The sequence below is a fragment of the Lampetra planeri genome, chromosome 75 (genome assembly GCF_965212315.1).
Source record: "Lampetra planeri chromosome 75, kcLamPlan1.2.h2, whole genome shotgun sequence".
In the NCBI taxonomy this organism is placed as follows: Eukaryota; Metazoa; Chordata; class Hyperoartia; order Petromyzontiformes; family Petromyzontidae; genus Lampetra; species Lampetra planeri.
The window spans coordinates 2,305,034-2,328,883 of record NC_136180.1 but is presented as its reverse complement, the minus strand read 5'-3'; the positions used below and the strand labels follow the sequence as shown (position 1 = coordinate 2,328,883).

Sequence of the window (23,850 nt, the reverse complement as noted above, 5' to 3'; positions counted from 1 at the left end):
GTACGGTGCTTGTACACTGCATGTACGGTGTTTGTGCACTGCAAGTACGGTGCTTGTACAATGCATGGACGGTGCGTGTACACTGCATGTACGGTGTTTGTACACTGCATGTACGGTGCTTGTACAATACATGTACGGTGTTTGTACAATGCAAGTACGGTGCTTGTACAATGCATGTACGGTGCTTGTATACTGCATGTACGGTGCTTGTACAATGCATGTACGGTACTTGTACAATGCATGTACGGTGCCTGGACGCTGAATGGCGAATGGGAATGAAACACTGTTGTAAATCAGACTTTTTTTCTTAGTGATGGTGGTGTATCAGGCTGGATATGACTGTACAATTATAAGAATCAATATGGATATGATTGAGAGTTAATATAAACTGGCTGTTTAGCAGTAAAATGCACGGCAGCTAAAGTTTAAACTTGGTTAATTACATCCTTCTTCAGGTGGGGACTGCGAATCGTAAGCATAACAGCTTAAGTGTGTCTAAGAGGTGGCTTTGACAAGGAGTTCAATCTTTTTTACATGGTTAATAACATCTTTCCAATGATTGCTCAATTTGTACCCATCATCACGGTTGAAGTTATGTCTATGTTTGTATATCTGGATAGCTTCATGCACAAACCTTTGATGGTAGCCAGAAGGTTTGCAGAGCACCTTGGTCTCGGAAAAGACTATCATGAGAACCCACATCGTTATAACAATGATCGGCAACAGCGAAAGACTCAATTTTGATGTGTTTCAGATCTGACTTGTGCTCGCGGACACGATCGGAGACGTGACGTTTCGTTTCCCCAATGTAACAATCACCACAGATTCAACTCAGTTTATAGACTCCAGGGTATTGTAAGTCAGGAATGACATCTTTCACAGATGGGATTAGATCACCGATTTTATGTACTGTACTGAATCGGACCTGGATCTTACGTTTGTTTAGAATTTAGGAGATCTTTTTGGTCACGCCTGCTATGTATGGTAACTTGATGGTTTTGATCGGAGTTTCAGGTGGTTGTTTCTGTATGGTGGGAGAAACAGCTTGGCGGATAGTACGGTCAGAGTATCCGTTCATCTTGAGGACCAGATGTATGTGTTTTAATTCACTGGTCAGGTGGTGTTGGTCAGATATGCAATGAGCTCTGTGGTATAGTGTTTTGATGAGAGAATTATTTTGAGATGGGTGGTGGTGGGAATCAGGTTTCGAGTAGGAATCTGTGTGGGTGGCCTTCCTATAAACAGAATGTCCCAAGGAGCCATCAGGTCTCCTCTCAAACAGAACATCCAAGAATGGTAGTTTGCCATCTTTCTCCACTTCCTTGGTGAATCTGATGGATGGGTGTCTGGAATTGATGTGGTCCAGGAAATGGTTCAATGCTGAGAGGCCATGTGGCCAAATGACGAAAGTGTCATCCACATATCTCTTCCACAGGGAAGGATGCAGGGTAGATGTCCGGATGGCGTCTGATTCAAACTTCTCCATGAAAACATTGGCTATCACTGGTGACAAGGGGGAGCCCATAGGGGTACCCTCATTCTGTTTGCAGAAGGTGCCATTCCAGGTAAAATAAGTGTTGGTGAGGCAATGCCTAACCAATGCAGGTACATCCGAGTTCAGTCCACCCATCTATCAGATTCACCATGGAAGTGGAGAAATATGGCAAACTACCATTCCTGGATGTTATATTTGAGAGGAGACCTGATGGCTCCTTGGGACATTCTGTTTACAGGAAGGCCACCCACACAGATTCCTACTTGAAACCTGATTCCCACCACCACCCGGCTCAAAATAATTCTCTCATCAATACACTATACCACAGAGCTCATTGCATCTCTGACCAACACCACCTGACCAGTGAAATAAAACATGTTTATCTGGCCCTCAAGATGAACGGATACTCTGACCGTACTATCCGCCAAGCTGTTTCTCCCACCATACAGAAACAACCACCTGAAACTCCGATCAAAACCATCACGTTACCATACATAGCAGGCGTGACCAAAAAGATCTCCAAAATTCTAAACAAACATAAGATCCAGGTCCGATTCAGTACAGTACATAAAATTCGTGATCTAATCCCATCTGTGAAATATGTCATTCCTGACTTGCAATACCCTGGAGTCTATAAACTGATTTGCATCTGTGGTGATTGTTACATTGGGGAAACAAAACGTCATGTCTCCGATCAGGTTCGCTCACACAAGTCAGATCTGAAACACAGCAAGATTGAATCTTCCGCCGTTACCGATCATTGTTACAACGATGTGGGCTCTCATGATATTGTCTTTTCTGAGACAAAGGTGCTCTGCAAATCTTTTGGCTACCATCAAAGGTTTGTGCATGAAGCCATCCAGATATACAGACATAGACATAACTTCAACCGTGATGATGGGTACAAATTGAACAATCATTGGAAAGATGTTATTAACCATGTAACAAAGATTGAACTCCTCGTCAAAGCCACCTCTTAGACACACTTAAGCTGTTGTGATTAAGCTTCGCAGTCCCCACCTGAATAAGGATGTAATTAACCAAGTGTAATAAAAGACTCGGACGCTTCTCTCTGTCCTGTGTCCTTTATTTGGGTTCGATCTCTTTCCCTCACGGTACTCCCCTATATATACTCTCCACCCTGCAGCCCCAGGCTGCTGTCGCTCACGTAGTCCACACTCTGCAGCCCCAGGCTGCTGTCGCGCCGTGCAGACCCCTGCTGCCGACTCCTCCCTTGCAGACCCGCTGCTCTCTGCAGCCTCCTCGCTGCTCCTCCTGCCCTCAGGGTCGGTCACCGTTGGCCGACGGTGCCGATCCTCCTGGCTTGGGTGTGTGGCGACCTCGCCACTCTCTCTCACCCTTCGCCCTGCGTGGCCTCTCACTTCTCCCAGTCCCCGATCACTCCCGACTGCTTCCGGTTACCCCCCTTATAGACCCTTACCCTCTCCCCCACGTGACGTAACTCCTCCCCCCATGACGTCACTTCCGGAAGGTCGTTTACGCCCGCATTACACAAGTTTAAACTTTAGCTGCCGTGCATTTTACTGCTAAACAGCCAGTTTATATTTACTCTCATAATCATATCCATATTGATTCTTATAATTTTACAGTCATATCCAGCCTGATACACCACCATCACTATGGGAACCTCATTTGCCAGTAAAAATATGATAATTGGTTCTTTACCCTTCTATCTGGCAACAAAAAAAAAGGTGTCAGTTTTGTTGCCAGATAGAAGGGTAAAGAACCAATTATCACACCACCATCACTTAGGAAAAAAGTCTGATTTACAACAGTGTTTCATTCCCATTCGTCATTCAGCGTCCAGGCACTGTACATACATTGTACAAGCACCGTACATGCATTGTACAAGCACCGTACATGCATTGTTCAAGCACCGTACATGCAGTGTACAAGCACCGTACTTGCAGTGTACAAGCACCGTATTTGCAGTGTACAAGCACCGAGATGGTTATCTCCCCCCCCACTCATTGGCTCCTCCCTGCCCAGCACCCTATATAAAAAACACAACTGTCTTGAATAGCTTTCTTCACACGCTACAGTAATTTTACTGGAGCAGTTACACCTGATGACGGAGGCTTGTGTTGCTTCCGAAACGTCGTGATTAATTTAGTTATTTTCATTTTTGCTTATTTTATTTTATTATTATTTTTACCTACGTGACTTTATCGAAATAACCTAAGAATAGGGTTCATTGTGCACGCTTCATTTTCAACTCACAACTTCGAGACAGCATCATCATCATACCTAGCATCGTCTGTATCACTATCAGTAGCAGCAATATGCAGCAACAGCTGCCTTCATATCCCCTCTGTGCCTTTTACAGCCCCATTACATAGCAAGAGTGTAGCCTATTCCCCAGGCACACCCTCGGTATTGAATGCCTTATTTCAATCAGGTGAGCATTGCTATTATTTAACTAATTCTAGATTTGAAATTTTCGTGACTGCAAGGATCCATACTCTTTGGGTTTTTTCGGTAAGTCACGGAGGTGAAAATAATTTATTTGTTGTTTTCATTTTTATTTTATTATTAATTAACTATTAGGAATCCGCATCACGTCAATGGTAAGAGGATGGCAAATATGTACAGACTCTGATGATTTCGTAAACTGATGATTTCATACAGAAATTATTGATTTTTCATCTCTATATACAGTATGACGATTATAAATTACAATTACTTACCCCCTCTTCGTGCCACACCCAAATCCCGCGTGGCGTCATGAACCCCTCTCTTCAACACCGCGACGTCTCATGAGACGTCTTAATTTTTATTTCTAAGCGATAGTGCGTCGTTGTCGAAGTTCAGGGTTCGAAACCAGCAACCAGAGGTGTGGACTCGAGTCATGTGACTTGGACTCGAGTCAGACTCGAGTCATGAATTTGATGACTTGCGACTCGACTTGGACTTGCATAACAATGACTTTGTCCCACCTATGAGATGTGGACTCGAGTCATGTGACTTGGACTCGAGTCAGACTCGAGTCATGAATTTGATGACTTGCGACTCGACTTGGACTTGCATAACAATGACTTTGTCCCACCTCTGCCAGCAACCATACTAATTAATATTATGGGTATATATACATAAATACTACATGGCATCTGCTTCACACTTAACATTAGAGATCCTGTGATATTGTTCTTAAAGATTGTGGCGCGTATGTTGGCTTCCAAATTATGCAAAATTTGAAGTACATGGTACACCCTTTCTCTATACGCCAGAGTTGCGTTCTTGAAAACGGTCACGATTACAGAATTCACCCATGCAGAAACCTCGTTTCAATTGGTAAAATGGGGTGACATTCCTGGTACGAGTGGACATAGGGGGGAGATGGCAAATGTTTAATAACAATTATAACAATAAAAGGCCGACCAGTGATGCCTTGCTGGTATACAGAAGGTTTTGGGTTAGATCCCCACCCAGACACCTGTATATTTGGAGTTTACATGTTCTCCCTGTGGTCACATGGAATTTCGTCGGATCCTCCGGTTTTTCCCTCCACATTTAGAAACATGCATTTAGAGGATTTGGCTGCTATATAAATTTACACGTGATAAGCCACTTTGTTGAGTGATCATTTGTGGCCAGGTCATTTCTGAAAAAGAGCTATAGTGGGCCTTTCCTGGAAAAATAAATGGTTTAGTTTAATAATAAACAATGTTTTTTTGTAACTACCTTTGACGATGATGATTTCACAACGATGAAGGTGGTGGTGATGTTGAGGAGCTCAGGAGGATGACTCCTCAGAAGATGCAGGTGTTTGATGGCAATGCACAGTTATAATTTGGAGAATACGAGCCACAACACTTTCCCGCATTCTTCTAAATGCATCTCACAGTTGATTCGGTTATAAACGAATGTATAAACGAGTGGACTGTGAGAACATATTAAGTAAGCATGCACAATAGCGAGTTCCGAGTGGGATCACTTCAAGAGTTGAGGACTAAGCGGGTAGTCGAGGAGGCATGCCTAATCTTCGCAGACTGTTTCAAATATACAAGTCTGTGCACTCCTCACCAGTGTTGGTGGTCTGGTACTGCGTATTTTCGCAAATACTGAAGTCCAGTGGGTCACGAATAAGGAATTAGTTTGCATTTAGTTACTCGCGAAATTCACGAATCTAGAACTCGCGTATAGCGAGGGTTTACTGTACCCACAAATTACTTAAGTACATAAAGCCACATACCAGCATCGCTCCCTAATGAGAACCCATTGCAGACAATGGCTATGAAACACGGCACTTTCCTTCGTGATAGTCTTTCACCATGAGAATGGGGAAAATACTGAATGTACCAATTATTTGATCTGATACGGGTTATGACCTTAAAACGTAATTGATTAACATGCAGTTCAATTTATCAATTCTGACAAGTAGGTGTAGATTAGACTGTAAACATTCTGGTTTTGACAGCTTGTTGTTTCTCATCCTTTAGGAAACTACACTGCAGCTACAACAGCTATCGTATTGGGATGTGTCCTTGCACTGGTACTGTCTGCATTGATTTTCTCTCGACTTAACAGAAAAGGGAAATGGCTTACTTTGAAAAAAACACTGGAGCATTGTGGTAGGTATAGTGTTCCTTTATTAAGTAACAAAAAGGGATGAATCTCTCATATTGTATTCTTATGCTACCATGGCGACACTGCTTGAGATATTTCGGGTGCATTCTCTAAGTAATTGAATTCAGAAACTAACTTTTACATATTCTGATCATTGTTTATTGATATTTCTCACCATACAAATTTTGGCACAAAAGAGTAAGGTGTTACTATAATTGATTGTGAAAGTACACCATACCCCATGTACTTTACTATCTCATACGGCAGACAGATAATCTCGAGACCAGAACTTAATGAGCCGTCTTGCATATGTTTCATTGTTGTATATTTTCAGCTACTGCAACGTCAATATTCTTAGGTTTTTTCGGTAAAGTCACGTAGGTAAAACATCAAAATTAATGAAAATAAAATAAAATAAAAACAAAAATCACGACGTTTCGGAGGCAACACAAGTCTCCGTCATCAGGTGGGACCGTCACAGCCGAATTAGCTGCATCAAGTGAGGCAACGATTCAAGAAGTAATCCCTTATAAGTAAGTTGAAGGGGGGAGGAGAGGGGGGGGGGGAGCTCATCAGAATGTGGTAGCCAATGAATGGAACGTATCGGGAGGGAGGAGGGCGGGGCTCAAAGACAGCACGGAGTGCTAAGCACAACGCATCGGGAGGGGGGGGGGGGGAGCGGGGCCAAAACAATGGACGACGACCTGGACGCGGCTGCTGCTACACACGCCAACACAATGGACAGAGAGGGGGGAGGGGAGGTCTGATACACATGATAGACAAAAGAACGAAAATGCCCATGTTTTTACCAATGCTGGCTGAACAATGAAAAGAGCACTGCCAAAAAATAACTGGGGATGTTAACACTCGGTGAAGTAAAGTAAAATAGTGCCTGTCAGATAAGATGGTCCAAAAAAGTGTAATTAAGTCTTTTTTGCGTGGTTGATAACATCTTTCCAATGATTACTAAGTTTGTACCCATCATCACGGTTGAAATTATGTCTGTGTTTGTATATTTGTATGGCTTCGTGTACAAACCTTTGATGGTAGCCGGGAGGTTTGCAGAGAACCTTGTCTCGGAAAAGACAATTTCATGAGAGCCCACCGAGTTGTAGCAATGATCGGCAACGGCAGAAGAATCAGTTCTGCCGTGTTTCAGATCTGACTTGTGCTCGCGATCAGAAACATGACGTTTCGTTTCTCCAATGTAGCAATCACCACAAATGCAACTCAATTTGTAGACTCCAGGATACTGTAAGTCAGGAACAACATCCTTCACAGATGGAATCAGATCACGGATTTTATGCACTGTACTGAATCGGACTTGGATCTTATGTTTGTTTAGAATTTTGGAGATCTTTTTGGTCACGCCTGCTATGTATGGTAACGTGATGGTTTTGGTCGGAGTTTCAAGTGGCTGTTTCTGTGTGGTGGGAGAGACAGCTTTGCGGATAGTACGGTCAGAGTATCCGTTCATCCTGAGGGCCCGATGTACATGTCTTAATTCACCGGTCAGGTGGTGTTTGTCAGAAATGCCATGGGCTCTGTGGTATAGCGTTTTGATGAGAGAATTCTTTTGAGATGGGTAGTGGTGGGAATCCGGTTTCAAGTAGGAATCTGTGTGGGTGGCTTTCCTGTAGACAGAATGTCCCAAGGATCCGTCAGGCCTCCTCTCAAACAGAATATCCAAGAATGGTAGTTTACCGTCTTTCTCCACTTCCATGGTGAATCTGATGGATGGGTGTCTAGAATTGATGTGGTCCAAGAAGTGGTTCAATGCTGGGAGGCCATGTGGCCAGATGACGAAAGTGTCATCCACATACCTCTTCCACAGGGAAGGACGCAGGGTAGATGTCTGGATGGCGTCTGATTCAAACTTTTCCATGAACATGTTGGCTATAACTGGTGACAAAGGGGAGCCCATAGGGGTACCCTCATTCTGTTAGTAGAAGGTGCCATTCCAGATAAAATAGGTGTTGGTGAGGCAATGCCTAACCAGCGCAGGTGCATCAGAATTCAATCCATGTTGGACTAAGTCCTCAATTATTGTTAGGGTGTCCGGTACTGGGACTTTGGTAAACAAAGATACTACATCAAAGCTGACGAGGATGTCATCAGGAGATAGTACCATGTCCTTAACCATTGATACTAATTGGGTTGAGTTGAGTACTGCCGAAGAGGTCTTGCCTGTGAAAGGGACTTCCCTAATCGAACCAAGCAAACGTCCCTCTCTAAAACCATCGGCGGCAAGACCTCCCAGACTCTATGGTCTTCCCAAAATCCATAAGGAAGGCACCCCGCTACGACCCATTGTGTCGACGATAAACTCTCCTACGTACAAACTAGCCCGTTTTCTATCAGATACTCTGCTCCCTTTCACAGGCAAGACCTCTTCGGCACAACGCATCGGGAGGGGGGGGGGGGGAGCGGGGCCAAAACAATGGACGACGACCTGGACGCGGCTGCTGCTACACACGCCAACACAATGGACAGAGAGGGGGGAGGGGAGGTCTGATACACATGATAGACAAAAGAACGAAAATGCCCATGTTTTTACCAATGCTGGCTGAACAATGAAAAGAGCACTGCCAAAAAATAACTGGGGATGTTAACACTCGGTGAAGTAAAGTAAAATAGTGCCTGTCAGATAAGATGGTCCAAAAAAGTGTAATTAAGTCTTTTTTGCGTGGTTGATAACATCTTTCCAATGATTACTAAGTTTGTACCCATCATCACGGTTGAAATTATGTCTGTGTTTGTATATTTGTATGGCTTCGTGTACAAACCTTTGATGGTAGCCGGGAGGTTTGCAGAGAACCTTGTCTCGGAAAAGACAATTTCATGAGAGCCCACCGAGTTGTAGCAATGATCGGCAACGGCAGAAGAATCAGTTCTGCCGTGTTTCAGATCTGACTTGTGCTCGCGATCAGAAACATGACGTTTCGTTTCTCCAATGTAGCAATCACCACAAATGCAACTCAATTTGTAGACTCCAGGATACTGTAAGTCAGGAACAACATCCTTCACAGATGGAATCAGATCACGGATTTTATGCACTGTACTGAATCGGACTTGGATCTTATGTTTGTTTAGAATTTTGGAGATCTTTTTGGTCACGCCTGCTATGTATGGTAACGTGATGGTTTTGGTCGGAGTTTCAAGTGGCTGTTTCTGTGTGGTGGGAGAGACAGCTTTGCGGATAGTACGGTCAGAGTATCCGTTCATCCTGAGGGCCCGATGTACATGTCTTAATTCACCGGTCAGGTGGTGTTTGTCAGAAATGCCATGGGCTCTGTGGTATAGCGTTTTGATGAGAGAATTCTTTTGAGATGGGTAGTGGTGGGAATCCGGTTTCAAGTAGGAATCTGTGTGGGTGGCTTTCCTGTAGACAGAATGTCCCAAGGATCCGTCAGGCCTCCTCTCAAACAGAATATCCAAGAATGGTAGTTTACCGTCTTTCTCCACTTCCATGGTGAATCTGATGGATGGGTGTCTAGAATTGATGTGGTCCAAGAAGTGGTTCAATGCTGGGAGGCCATGTGGCCAGATGACGAAAGTGTCATCCACATACCTCTTCCACAGGGAAGGACGCAGGGTAGATGTCTGGATGGCGTCTGATTCAAACTTTTCCATGAACATGTTGGCTATAACTGGTGACAAAGGGGAGCCCATAGGGGTACCCTCATTCTGTTAGTAGAAGGTGCCATTCCAGATAAAATAGGTGTTGGTGAGGCAATGCCTAACCAGCGCAGGTGCATCAGAATTCAATCCATGTTGGACTAAGTCCTCAATTATTGTTAGGGTGTCCGGTACTGGGACTTTGGTAAACAAAGATACTACATCAAAGCTGACGAGGATGTCATCAGGAGATAGTACCATGTCCTTAACCATTGATACTAATTGGGTTGAGTTGAGTACTGCCGAAGAGGTCTTGCCTGTGAAAGGGACTTCCCTAATCGAACCAAGCAAACGTCCCTCTCTAAAACCATCGGCGGCAAGACCTCCCAGACTCTATGGTCTTCCCAAAATCCATAAGGAAGGCACCCCGCTACGACCCATTGTGTCGACGATAAACTCTCCTACGTACAAACTAGCCCGTTTTCTATCAGATACTCTGCTCCCTTTCACAGGCAAGACCTCTTCGGCAGTACTCAACTCAACCCAATTAGTATCTATGGTTAAGGACATGGTACTATCTCCTGATGACATCCTCGTCAGCTTTGATGTAGTATCTTTGTTTACCAAAGTCCCAGTACCGGACACCCTAACAATAATTGAGGACTTAGTCCAACATGGATTGAATTCTGATGCACCTGCGCTGGTTAGGCATTGCCTCACCAACACCTATTTTACCTGGAATGGCACCTTCTACAAACAGAATGAGGGTACCCCTATGGGCTCCCCTTTCTCACCAGTTATAGCCAACATGTTCATGGAAAAGTTTGAATTAGACGCCATCCAGACATCTACCCTGCGTCCTTCCCCGTGGAAGAGGTATGTGGATGACACTTTCGTTATCTGGCCACATGGCCTCCCAGCATTGAACCACTTCTTGGACCACACCAATTCTAGACACCCATCCATCAGATTCACCATGGAAGTGGAGAAAGACGGTAAACTACCATTCTTGGATATTCTGTTTGAGAGGAGGCCTGACGGATCCTTGGGACATTCTGTCTACAGGAAAGCCACCCACACAGATTCCTACTTGAAACCGGATTCCCACCACCACCCATCTCAAAAGAATTCTCTCATCAAAACGCTATACCACAGAGCCCATGGCATTTCTGACAAACACCACCTGACCGGTGAATTAAGACATGTACATCGGGCCCTCAGGATGAACGGATACTCTGACCGTACTATCCGCCAAGCTGTCTCTCCCACCACACAGAAACAGCCACTTGAAACTCCGACCAAAACCATCACGTTACCATACATAGCAGGCGTGACCAAAAAGATCTCCAAAATTCTAAACAAACATAAGATCCAATTCCGATTCAGTACAGTGCATAAAATCCGTGATCTGATTCCATCTGTGAAGGATGTTGTTCCTGACTTACAGTATCCTGGAGTCTACAAATTGAGTTGCATTTGTGGTGATTGCTACATTGGAGAAACGAAACTTCATGTTTCTGATCGTGTCCGCGAGCACAAGTCAGATCTGAAACACGGCAGAACTGATTCTTCTGCCGTTGCCGATCATTGCTACAACTCGGTGGGCTCTCGTGAAATTGTCTTTTCCAAGACCAAGGTTCTCTGCAAACCTCCCGGCTACCATCAAAGGTTTGTACACGAAGCCATACAAATATACAAACACAGACATAATTTCAACCGTGATGATGGGTACAAACTTAGTAATCATTGGAAAGATGTTATCAACCACGCAAAAAAGACTTAATTACACTTTTTTGGACCATCTTATCTGACAGGCACTATTTTACTTTACTTCACCGAGTGTTAACATCCCCAGTTATTTTTTGGCAGTGCTCTTTTCATTGTTCAGCCAGCATTGGTATAAACATGGGCATTTTCGTTATTTTGTCTATCATGTGTATCAGACCTCCCCTCCCCCTCTCTGTCCATTGTGTTGGCGTGTGTAGCAGCAGCCGCGTCCAGGTCGTCGTCCATTGTTTTGGCCCCCCCCCCCTCCCCCTCCCGATGCGTTGTGCTTAGCACTCCGTGCTGTTTTTGAGCCCCGCCCTTCTCCCTCCCGATACGTTCCATTCATTGGCTACCACATTCTGATGAGCTCCCCCCCCCTCTCCTCCCCCCTTCAACTTACTTATAAGGGATTACTTCTTGAATCGTTGCCTCACTTGATGCAGCTAATTCGGCTGTGACGGTCCCACCTGATGATGGAGACTTGTGTTGCCTCCGAAACGTCGTGATTTTTGTTTTTATTTTATTTTATTTTCATTAATTTTGATGTTTTACCTACGTGACTTTACCGAAAAAACCTAAGAATATGATGCCTTGCAGTCACGAAAGCTTCAAATCTGCAACGTCAATCTCAATGATACCTTGCATGACTCCAAATCATAAGTTCGTAATGCGTGCATATTCATGATCAATAGTTTAGTCAACTGCATGAATTTCACTCCCAACTTTGCCAAAGAAATACCAGATTTTTTAAACAATGTTAATCGCTTTCACAACAAATGCAGATAACTCTTGATCAACCTCTAGTTCAACGCAGCGCACCTTGAGGGAAATGTTCATTACTCCAACAGACAAGGGCACCTCTACCAAACAGCCTCAGTGATTATGTTGAACAAGATCAAGTATAAATAGTAACATGATGCAGAATCTGCTGCAGAATCTGATACACACTGACTCCAATAATGACTAAGAATATGTAGGTGAGAGAGCACTTCATGTATTGGAGACTATTAGATGAGAGTACAATTTGACTAATGTTTCCAACATAAAACTTTTCCTTTAAAATGTTACGAATTTGCAAATTCAGATATTATGAACATTTTAATTGTCTATCGTTCTGCCACTATCTATGACAGGTGTGTACTGGACATAAAATGGCTGTGACCCCCAATATATTTTTATATTTATATTTTACTTCAATAATTAATGTTTTATAGGAAATTCATCTCTTGACCCTCAATATAACCATTTTGGCAGCACGTCGGCTTTCCCGACCAATATGAATATTCTCAGATCTAATGTATCCTAATCGTAGGTGTGGGGAGGGACAACAAAGTAAACATAAAAACATTCCACTGAATGTTACTTGTGAATGACCCAACTAGTAATTGGTACTGCATATTTTCAGATTAACATGATCCATTGTAATTTATATTACTACATTAAACCCCCCTATGGTCTTGGCACCTGATTGGCTCACAATGATGACTTCACCTTTACTCTTTTTAAGACTGAAACAGGAAGACTTCTTCACAATTTTAGCTGATCACCAGATGAAGCTGGTTGTAATCACCAGCAAAACCTCATACTCAAATTGTAAATTTTGTGGGTTTAATCTCCAACACACCAGTGTGCTGAATTAGTAACCAATTTGCATGTTTTGTTTACGTGACAAACCTTGCTAATTGGTTGTGTCAGGTGGGAGGTTTAACGACACATTTATATATGCGCAATCTAACCCAAAATCATTTTATATGGACAGCTATATTTGACGACTATGAGCTGAGATTTCTGGTGACCATCGTATATTTTCCCACCTTTGACAAAACATTTTAGAGGTTTCCCAAGGCCATATTTTTTATCAACCTTTCTTCATTTAAAAACCACCTTCAAACATTTGCTCACATGAACCGGTTAGACTTCTTACATGAGGTGATATTTATTGTCTTCAGCACAATGCAGGCAACGACTTTGCTGTTTTCTTGGTCTGCAGGCTCACAGCACTCCACTACACTTCTATGTTAGTCCTGTTTCCTACTGCTTACTTCTGGTTTAACACTAACGTTCAATAATACTTTTCATTCTGCAACTCTGCAACCAAATATTTGTTACATCTTTATAACAGTTGGAAAATGTTTGCAATATAGATGGCCTCTTTGAATTGAATATGGGTTCCAATGATTGAATGTTTTGCTCTGCTACCAGAAGGAAATTATCAACCATATCAACTGTTACACGTGAATCAGTGGTAACTTAATTTTATTGGATTCATTTCACAGGCATTACCAATGGAAGGGATAATGATGAAAACGAAAAACTTGTTGCTGTTCAGTCAAATGGAGTTCAGGTAAAATCAACGCAGCATGTTTTCACATTGACTCCAACCTTTATAATTAATCAGTGTCTAGGCTTACTCACAAGTATGCTGTGGGCTTTACCCCTCATTAATCAGATCCCGTGTTCTTCACCACAGGGGAGCCAAGAGAGTGGGACAATGAATCTCATCCGAGAGAACGAAGAAAATCTCAAGGCCTGGATCGGAGTAGATCCCTCACACCTCCTGGAGCATCTCAAGGACTATAAGTGGATTCCTCACCACGTTTACAACGCGGCCAGGGAGAGGCATGGAGATGAGTGTGTGCAGCTCATACTGGACTACTTCTTTAACAAAGGAGAGCCAGAATGTAAGATACTGTGGGAAGCACTCTACTTTGTGAGGAAGCACTATTTGCAGCTGTGGAGGTGGCTTCAGCGCCAAGGTATGACCCACGTTAATTACAACAAGAGTTGTGTACTGGCAGTTAATTTATTTTGCATTTATTTTTTTACAATAAGCAAGGAATACAATGAATTCATATGCTTGTATTCTGTACAGCGTTGCAGCATGCGATTGCCCTTGCAAATAATTAATCGGTGTTATGTTCCGTGCCGCAAAACAAGATGGTACACACCATGTGGCGTGTGACTGAACAACTTAATGTTAAACGCCATAATGCTTGAGCACAATTATAAACCCATCTCTGCTTCGCCTCTTTATTCTTTTAGCACAATTGTGGTTAAAGTGAATAGAAATTGAAAAAATACCCGTGACATTTATTCAAAGCTGTCAATCACAGGCGATGCAATGCAGTGCATTCGAGAGAATAAGTCAGCTCTGAAGTTGTGGATCGGTAGGGACCCACAGCATCTCCTACAGCATCTGAAGAGTCAAAAATGTATCCCTAATGATCGCTTCACTAAAGCCATGGACATGAATGGCGGCGAGAAGTGTGCAGAGCTACTGCTCGACTACTTCATCAAGAGAGGCAATGATGATTGCCTCCAGCTGCTGATTTATCTGCAAGCCGTGCAGGATGAGTATCCTGAAGTCAAACAGTTCCTGAGCTCTCTTGGTAAGAATTTATTTTATATAAAATGCCTTATACCTTGATTTGAAGCTTTCGTGACTGCAGGAATCCATACTCTTTGGTTCTTATCGATTGCAAATATGAACATTTGGAGGACAAGTGGACAGTCGTAACTCTGCTACAGCAACCCTGTAATCTAAACACGTAGCTTTTCGCAGCAAACATTATGATTCATAATTGAATTGTGTTAGGCCACGGAATAATATCACCAAATCTGTGTCGTTAAGACCCGTGTACTCGCGATTAATACGCCAATCATTATTGATTAACCTCCCTAATGAGTTGCAGAACAATCCTTAAGACCAAACGTATCAATTCCATTAACTTAATAAAAAACAGCAAACATCATCAAGACAAGATCCTAGATGTTATACTCACAATGTCACCTTACACAGCTTTTTAAATAGGTATAATGACCATAAGAGGTTTTTGGGTTAGATCACGTAAATATAAATGTGCCGTTCAACCCACCACCACCTGACACAGCCAATTTAGTAAGATTTATCACGTAAACAAAACACGCCAATTAGTAACAAGTTCAGCACACCGGTGTGTTGAAGGGTAAACCCGCAACATTATACGTATTATGCAGTACAACTACTAATGCTGTTTGTGGATGTTTGTTTATCCATAGATCCTAGGCAGTTTTGATTATTTGGCTGAATAATGGAGCAATGCCACAAAGTTTACTTTAAGAACGTGGCAGTGTTATCTAAACTGTTTTTTTTATTTGCTAAAAAATAACTGATGAACACTCTGAGATTGAGAAAATGTACATAATACATATTTGAGCTGATAAGTTAAGTGCGGATTGAAAGTATATAGATATATAAATCCGGTGTAATATTCAACAAAAACAGTTATACCAAATTTAACACTTAGTTTCAATCTTTAGTGACCATATAATGCTATCCTACTGCAGGCTAGTATGTTCTTGAGTAGATTTTAACCTCCATAATAGAGGTTTTTCCGTGTTAGATCGCATAAATATATAAATATGTCATTAAACCTGCCACCACCCGACACAGCCAAGCTTTTAACCTGATGAGACAGTGCTCAGCTACACTTTTATTTTAATTCTGTTTTGCTTCTGTTTAGCACAAACTTGCTGTAACTGTCTAGAGGTGAGGTTCCCTTGCTCGTTGAGAATGCTCTACTTTCCAGAAAAACAATTCCCTGTCCTTGTTGTGGAAGATGAACAACGTCATGAGTGGTCTTTCTGGAAGTGATGGCTACAGATATCGGTTTCATGAGTGTGGGACACTTGGTATAGTCCTAACATACAGACAATGATCACAAGAGACAATAGCGTCTACAACAGGACATTGGGAGTCTTGGTAATGTGGGTTACTAGAGGCAGATGAGACTCGGAGACCAATGGAACCTGAACACAATGGAAAAGGAGCAGTTACCATATGATGCCGTGTTCCAGCAACCACACCATGATAGTGACGACAAACATTACTTCTAGTTTGAAAATAAGATGATTTTTGCCATTTGATCACAAATGTATGAGAATTATTTTAGAAAGGTATTGACAAGATAGCATAAGCAATGCATTTGTTGGGAAGAGAACATGACCGGTAAGAGGTTTAGATATCGTTAGACAAACACGTTTGTGCTGGGTGAGACGTGTCTATACAATGGGTCATGGGCAATCGCTAAGACAGGCATTGGAGTGGTCTCCAGAAGTGCAACAACAAAGGGTAAGACCTAAGAGTATATAGTGAGATCAAGTTTAAGCAGATCTTGAGGTCGCTTATCAACTGTGTAGCAACTGCATGATCTGGCAGAGGGTTGTACTGGGTGTTCGTGGTAGCATCAAGAAGACATATTGATCTTTACTGCAATTGTTCAACCTCATGTCTGTAGAACATTTTATAAAGTTTGTAATGTAAACATCCTCCACTCTCATCTCAATATCTCACATTTTGCGTCTATCATTGTTATTATTAATGGGTTCCAATCATAATGTTTTGCTATTAAGTGAAACTAATTATTTAACCACATCAACTGTCCACTTGAATCAGTGGTAATATAGTTCTATTGCATTTATTCACAGGCGGTACCAAGACAAAACAAAATGATATAAGTGTGCCAAAAGTTGATGTGGTGTCAAATAAAGTTCAGGTAAACTAGATGCAGTATGCATGCACATTGAACACTCTTCATTTGTTCAGTATCTATGCTTATAATTAAGTATGCTGTGGGATCCATTCCACGTAGACAGAAATAACTTAAATCCCATGTTCTCTAATTCAGGACCACCATCAAAGCGAGACATTGAAACTGATCCAAGAGAATAAGGATAAATTCAAGCAATGGATTGGAGCAGATCCATCGCACCTGATTAAATATTTCGAAGACTCACTTTCTATTCCATATGAAGTTCGCCAAGCAGCCAAGAACAAGCATGGAGAGGAGTGTGTGGAGCTCATACTGGACCACTTCTTCAGCCAAAAAGAGACGTCGTTGTGGGGACTGTGGAAAGCCCTCTATTTTGTGAGAAAGAAATATGGGCCACTATTGAGCTGGTTTCAGAAGCATGGTATGACCCACATTAACAATAAATCATGCATATGCATGGTTTATGTACAAGTTTCCATTGTTAATTTTCATATTGGTTGAGTACCGTAATGAACATATATGTTGCTTGTGCCTTGATTCTGTTGGCACATTTTGGCAGAACGGGATAGTGCATACGAAAACACAATTTGCATGAAAAGATAAATGTATAAATGCAATCAAAGCTGTGTTTGTCACAGGTGAGTCTGTGCGGTCCATTCGAGAGAAGAAGTGGGAACTGAAGTTGTGGATCGGTAGAGACTGCCAGCATCTGCTATCACAGCTGATGATTCAAAGAAACAATCCTACAAGGCTCTTCACTCGATCCAAGGGCATACATTACGACGAGGAGTGTGCAGAGCGAGTGCTCAACTACTTCATATACAGAGGCAATGATGATTGCCTCAAGCTACTGTTTGCTCTGCGTGCCGTGCAGGATACGTATCCTGAAGTCAAGCAGTGGCTGGACTCTCTTGGTGAGAAATTACTACATTTTAAACGCCTTCCTCCTTTTCGTGTAAACAAGTGGAAATATGAAAACTGGGTGACCAAGTGGCCAGTGCCCACTCACGAAGGAGTCAATTGACAATGTGAACCCAGCTCCTATAGCCCTGTAATTGATTTATATGAGGAATTATCTGCCACGTTTTATCCACAGCTGAATGAAGGCATCCCAAAGCCATTGTTAGTCATGTGATACAATCCATATAGCTCCAGCATCTGAGCCGATTTAACTCCTCCATCTCCATGGTGCACCCATCCTAGGGTGCATTCCCTCCTCTGCCTGCCACTCTATCGCTATTCTCCACCAGTGGGATCCCAATCATTTTAGTGACCTGTCCTTACAACGCCCAATACATTTTCTCAGCAGTCAAATACTTTACATTTTAGAATCTATGGTAGGCTATGTACAGTGCGAAAGAAGTTTAACATACAACATACATATGTGTTCCTTTCTGTCTTTCACTGTAAATCTAAATGTGGACTTTGCACGTTTTCCGTTCTTTGCTCCTTATTCTTTGTCAATGTCAACGTTTCTGATCTACGTCATGTCAGGTAATGTACAGTGATTTAACTGTTATTCTTCAGGAAAATGGGTGTTACTTTTCCGGAATAAGTTCCGTTTCCAAAAGCACTCCAACCTCCTCTTGTCCACCTTTAAGGCTGAAACAGCGCTGACTGTCTGTTTTTACTGCAGTGTTTTTCCAGAGGGTTTTAAAGAAGACCTCCTTATTTCTGCACGTGTATACCAAGTCTTCGCTGCAACAAAAAATCGAATCCAACAAAATTGGACTGAGAAAGGCACTACACTTCAACCTGACACCCCTGCTGTCCCAACTACAGAGCCGAAATATACTCACTGACACGAATATATGGGTATGTCCATTATCTGGTGTAGCCATTGAAGGGGGGGGTCAGGATCAGATTGATTTGTTTTATTAAAAAGTGAGAGAGTGGGATGGTGTGCAATCTGTATGTAACCTGGAGTTGCGATGACCTTCATTAAGATGATCCATGTAGGTGGTCCATGTATTCCATGAACCTGTCTAACTTGCGTTTGTTCTCGGAAAGATTTTTGTAGCAAAAATAACATCAAGTTCCCATCTGTACAATGAAATTACCTCACACAGCACATGATGTATAACGTCCTGAGATAACCTCACGCATGATGACGTCATTAGGAGCAAATGGGGAGGTGCACGGGCATTGGCCACGAGGCCAGATGCAAAGTTAAGCCTTTTGGCACGAGCTGCCTTCAAATCTATGGTGACTCTTGAATACATTTGGTCAACATCCTTCTAGACGAGTTTCTAATAGCAGTGAAACTTTATAATAAACTCTTGTTCACATTGAGTCATGTTGATGATCATTTTTGTGCCCCCACATTACAAAATGACCAACAGAGTTAATAAGTTAACGCTTAACACTTTTAATTGTATAGTGTTAACATCATCCAGGGATTGTGTTGTCATTGATGCACAAGCATTAAGCCAAGTCAAACCTTTTCCATTAGCACTGCCATTTAACCGAAACACACACAGAGTAGCCTGGCAGTGGGTCTAAGCAATGGGTCTGAAAATTTACCAATGCCTGAAATATCACTCTGCTCTAAGAAACACGCTTTCTGCCTGTGTCAGTGCAGGAAGTGAAACAAAGGGAGCAGTGGCAAGGCAGCGAGAATGCGACTGAATACCTGCTGGAGCGGTTTAATGTGATAAGACGACAAAATGTCAAGCAGTTCTGGATGGTGCTGTGGGCTCTCCGTGAAATCTACCCACACCTGGAGGACATTTTTGAGCAATTCTAACTGGGGAGCAGGGAAAGGTGGTGCAGTAGTTAGAGCACCTCGTTACCCACGGAATTTTGAACCCAACGTTGTTTAAATCTTTTTTTCCCTCGTACTACCTGTCTGTGGAATTCCACACAATCTTCTATGTTCTCGAGTCCTTGTAAAAACTTTGGTCAATCCATCATGAGAGTTTTTGTGCCCCCACATTACAGAACGACCCATCACATCTTATTAACTCCAATCTATTGCACATTCAGCACTGCAGTGTGTTGCTGGCCATTTGCCTTGTCGGGCATTTCCTGTCCTTGTGCCTTTTGTGTTGTGTTGTAATTTTAAAATTATGGTTGTCAATTCAATGTTTTATCAAATGGAGCATTTGGTAAGATGGTAAATAAGTTAACATGCACATTTGGAATGTTCAGCTTTGCGTTTCAAATTCATTTTGTTTAACCAGGTGAGAACTCGCGACACCAGGATGACTCATTTTCAAGAGTGACCTCGGTCACCAAAATGGCAACCACAATAACATGAAACAACCACAACAGGGAAGCAAACATAAATTCGTGCAAAAATAAATGTCAGAAAAAAATGCATAAATATAAATTGATATTGAATTAAATACATTTCCGATAGTAAAATTAGCTCAGATAAATTACTTTTAAAACCCAATTGTAAAATTAAATTACAAAAACATTAATTTAGGATGTAATCAGATCTGTATCAATTATATTTACAAGTGAAGTTTTCATACAGAATCGACAGCTCCAAATCAAATTGTGCTTGAGATAGACAAATAACCAATTACATTTTAAGCAGTGGAATTCATAACATTGACTAATATTATCTGTTCTATCTCTATGGGATGAAGTGTTGCCCCTTGCACATGTGAATTTTCTCCAAGTACTCCAGTTTTCCGACACATGCATGAGCACGCATTCATTCTCTGCAAATATTTATCTCTGTGCCTGTTTGTTAAATATACAGCATTGTGGGATGCAGTTGCATATGTGTGGCGTAGGGCAGGCGGGGTCCTGATCCCTAAGGAGAAGGATGCAGTGAACATCAGCCAATTCCGCCCAATCTCCTTACTGAATGTCGAGGGTAAAATCTTCTTTAGGGTCATTGCCCAGAGGATGGCCGAGTACCTGCAAAGGAATGCGTACGTCGATACATTTGTACAGAAGGCAGGAATATCAGGGTTCTCTGGCTGCTTGGAACATTCCAGCATGATCTGGCACCAGATCCAAATGGCCAAGGTGGAGAAAAGGGACCTCCATGTAGTCTTCCTCGACCTCGCCAATGCATTTGGCTCTGTGCCCCATGAACTCCTGTGGTCTGCCTTCAGATTTTTCCACATACCGGACACCATCACAACCCTGGTGAAGTCGTACTTTCAGGATCTGCAGTTCTGCTGCACCACCTCAGAGTTCACCACCTCATGGCAATGCCTGAATGTAGGTATAATGGCGGGATGTACCATTTCTCCATTGGCATTCATAATGGCAATGGAGGTTATCATGAGATCCTCAAAATGGGTTGCTGGTGGACAGCGAGTCGACTCTAGTTTTCGCCTCCCTCCACTCAGAGCCTACATGGACGACATTACAACATTGACCACCACTGTCCCATGCACCAGGAGACTGCTCAGAAAACTCGAGGAGAACATCACCTGGGCCCGTATGAAGATTAAACCATCCAAGTCACGCAGCATCTCGATTGTGAAGGGAGTACTATGTGACCTGAAATTCTTCATCGGAGATGACCAAATCCCAACAGTGTCTGAGCAGCCGGTAAAAAGCCTTGGAAGGTGGTATGATGCAAGACTGAAGGACAAAGACCAGGTGCAACAGCTGCGCAAAGACATCAGTAGTAGCCTACAGTCCATCGACAACACCCAGCTACCTGGGAAGTTAAAGGCTTGGTGTCTGCAGTTTGGTCTCCTACCCCGGGTGTTGTGGCCCCTAGCAGTGTATGAGGTTCCAATCTCAACAGTGGAGAAGATGGAAAGAGGAGTCACGAGCTACTTAAAGAAGTGGCTCGGAGTTCCACGATGCCTTACCACCATAGGCCTCTATGGAGATGGTGTCCTCAAGCTGCCCCTCACCAGTCTAACCGAGGAATTCAAGTGTGCAAAAACCAGGCTCCAGATGACACTGAATGAATCTCGAGACCCAGTGGTGAGCAACAACGCGTCGACCTTGGCAACTGGGCGCATAAATTATGCTATTTGTAAAATTATAACTAGTAATTCCATGAATTTAGGGCATTAAATTTTTGTCATATGTTTAACTTCGGTGTTGTGGGGCACCTTTGACTTTGATCTTCTGATTATTCATGGTGGGAGGAAGTGACTATTAAGTCTGGTTCACAACTGCTTCTAGAAATATTGCGACTTAATGATTGTAACAGTCCTTGGACAATGATCACAAAACGCCTTTGTCCTCACAATATCGACCATTCATGTTAAACAATTTCAGATCGTTTGTGGGAGGGCGAGCTACACCCCACATCGCCGTGCTTATGGTGATGGTGCATGGCGTGGAGGCGTGCGAGGTGTACATATCCCGGGATGTTGAATATGTAGTTGTTGAAACCAGCTTTATTTGGGTGTAACTCATTCTGAGTCCTTTAAAGCTTCAACACAGAACACGACTCAGCTTTTGCTGTGAGCAGGCTCTGAGCATTTACTCCTCGTAGAAACATGCGTTTAGATTATATATATTATTTTGCTCGTATAAATGCTATAATTTGTGGCGAGGTCGCTTTTGAAAAAAAAGCCAATAGCTCGGTGGGCTTCAGTTGGCAATAAAACAATTATATAGTATTATTTGTGTATATATATTTTTAAGTGATTTGTTTATCTTTACTATACTTTGCAGTCCTATCGTGGTTTTGTATTGCTTGTTTAAAAAAAGAGCTTCATAGCTCATCGGATTCCTCCAGTATAAATACATATTCTGATTCTGATTTTAATTTGAAGTAAAGCTCTGCTCGTAAACGAAGACTTTGTCGAGCTTATGCTTAAAGAATATCTCCCGAGCACACAAATACACAAATTACTCGGTGAGATGGCCATTACATCAAGACGTGCTGAGCAGGACAGCTCAAAGTCAACGTGTCTTTACGTAATACAAGTCTATACAACATTATCGAAAGCTTGCTGCTATACAATTGGTAAATGTACTTTTTACATTACGTAAAACACATTATTTTTATAACGACACAGATATATAAATCAGACATTGTCCACTTATGTAGTGTGCTACTTATAATCTCCCAAAATAAACTGATTACTAGGACCCATTTCTTAAAGAGAGGGTCCTTGCCGATAACATTTGTCAGTTCAACAGCATTGGTTCAAGCAAGCCTGAATGCTGATCAGACATTTAATGTGGAATCCGGATCCAGAGTGTTTGTGCTGAACGCATGCCACACGATCTTCTTGGATATATATCACAGATTATCTGATAATCTGCTTTGATACATGTGCAGTCATATTTCGAGCACACTTTAGAGAATGGATTTTTTTTGTCTTGGTGAATTGCAACATTGATATTGGCCTTGCTAATAGCAATGCTGAGTCACACTGAGCGCAACACAGGAATTCAATGCGTGAAAATGACAGTCACCCATCAGCACAGGTGGGGACATCAGAGAGACTGGGTGGTACACGGAGACATCTCTTCTTGGGCACTGTATTTTCACGAAGAGAGACACGAGGAAGTGGTCATGGTAGGCTGGGTTGTCTTGGTTACACGTCTATTCATACATATCCGTCAGCCAGTTGTCTTTGTTATCGTTTGACTTTGAACAAGTGCAGTTCTGAATGCTAATTTGCAGCACTTACTGAAAATGTCACGTTATTAAATCACTTTTTTATTACGACTTGCGTAGGTCTTGCATGGTTTATTAGTCAATGTATCGATCAACAAAGCTGAGGTTTCCTGTTGGTGAGGTCTCTGAACTGCAGAGGTGTAATGATTAATACATAATAAACCCATCCCCAAAACTTATGATTTAATTATTAAGACTACATGACGTAAATAACTGATTATTTCGTGTTTTACCTGAGTTAGATATCCAGCCATGGGTACCATCAATGGTGGGAAATTTCCGAAACAGTC

At 42.3% G+C, this 23,850-nt stretch overlaps 1 protein-coding gene across 5 annotated transcripts in view; it reads left to right on the top strand.

Annotated features, from left to right (window-relative positions):
• Window positions 1-23,611, top strand: part of LOC144737931 (uncharacterized) — a 52,728-nt gene extending 29,117 nt beyond the window's left edge. For 3 of the 5 annotated variants that reach the window (XM_078620825.1, XM_078620824.1, XM_078620823.1), the window contains 9 exons: window positions 5,956-6,087; window positions 13,744-13,811; window positions 13,938-14,223; window positions 14,581-14,856; window positions 16,934-17,001; window positions 17,134-17,419; window positions 17,637-17,912; window positions 18,635-18,813; window positions 19,580-23,611. In XM_078620825.1, the coding sequence (XP_078476951.1) occupies window positions 5,956-6,087; window positions 13,744-13,811; window positions 13,938-14,223; window positions 14,581-14,856; window positions 16,934-17,001; window positions 17,134-17,419; window positions 17,637-17,912; window positions 18,635-18,813; window positions 19,580-19,744 (1,736 nt within the window). In that variant the 3' untranslated portion in view covers window positions 19,745-23,611. Of the gene's footprint in view, window positions 1-5,955; window positions 6,088-13,743; window positions 13,812-13,937; window positions 14,224-14,580; window positions 14,857-16,933; window positions 17,002-17,133; window positions 17,420-17,636; window positions 17,913-18,634; window positions 18,814-19,574 lie in introns of all 5 variants that reach the window. The other 2 variants (XM_078620826.1, XM_078620827.1) reach the window with 2 other exon arrangements.
• The last annotated feature ends 239 nt before the right edge of the window (window positions 23,612-23,850 follow it).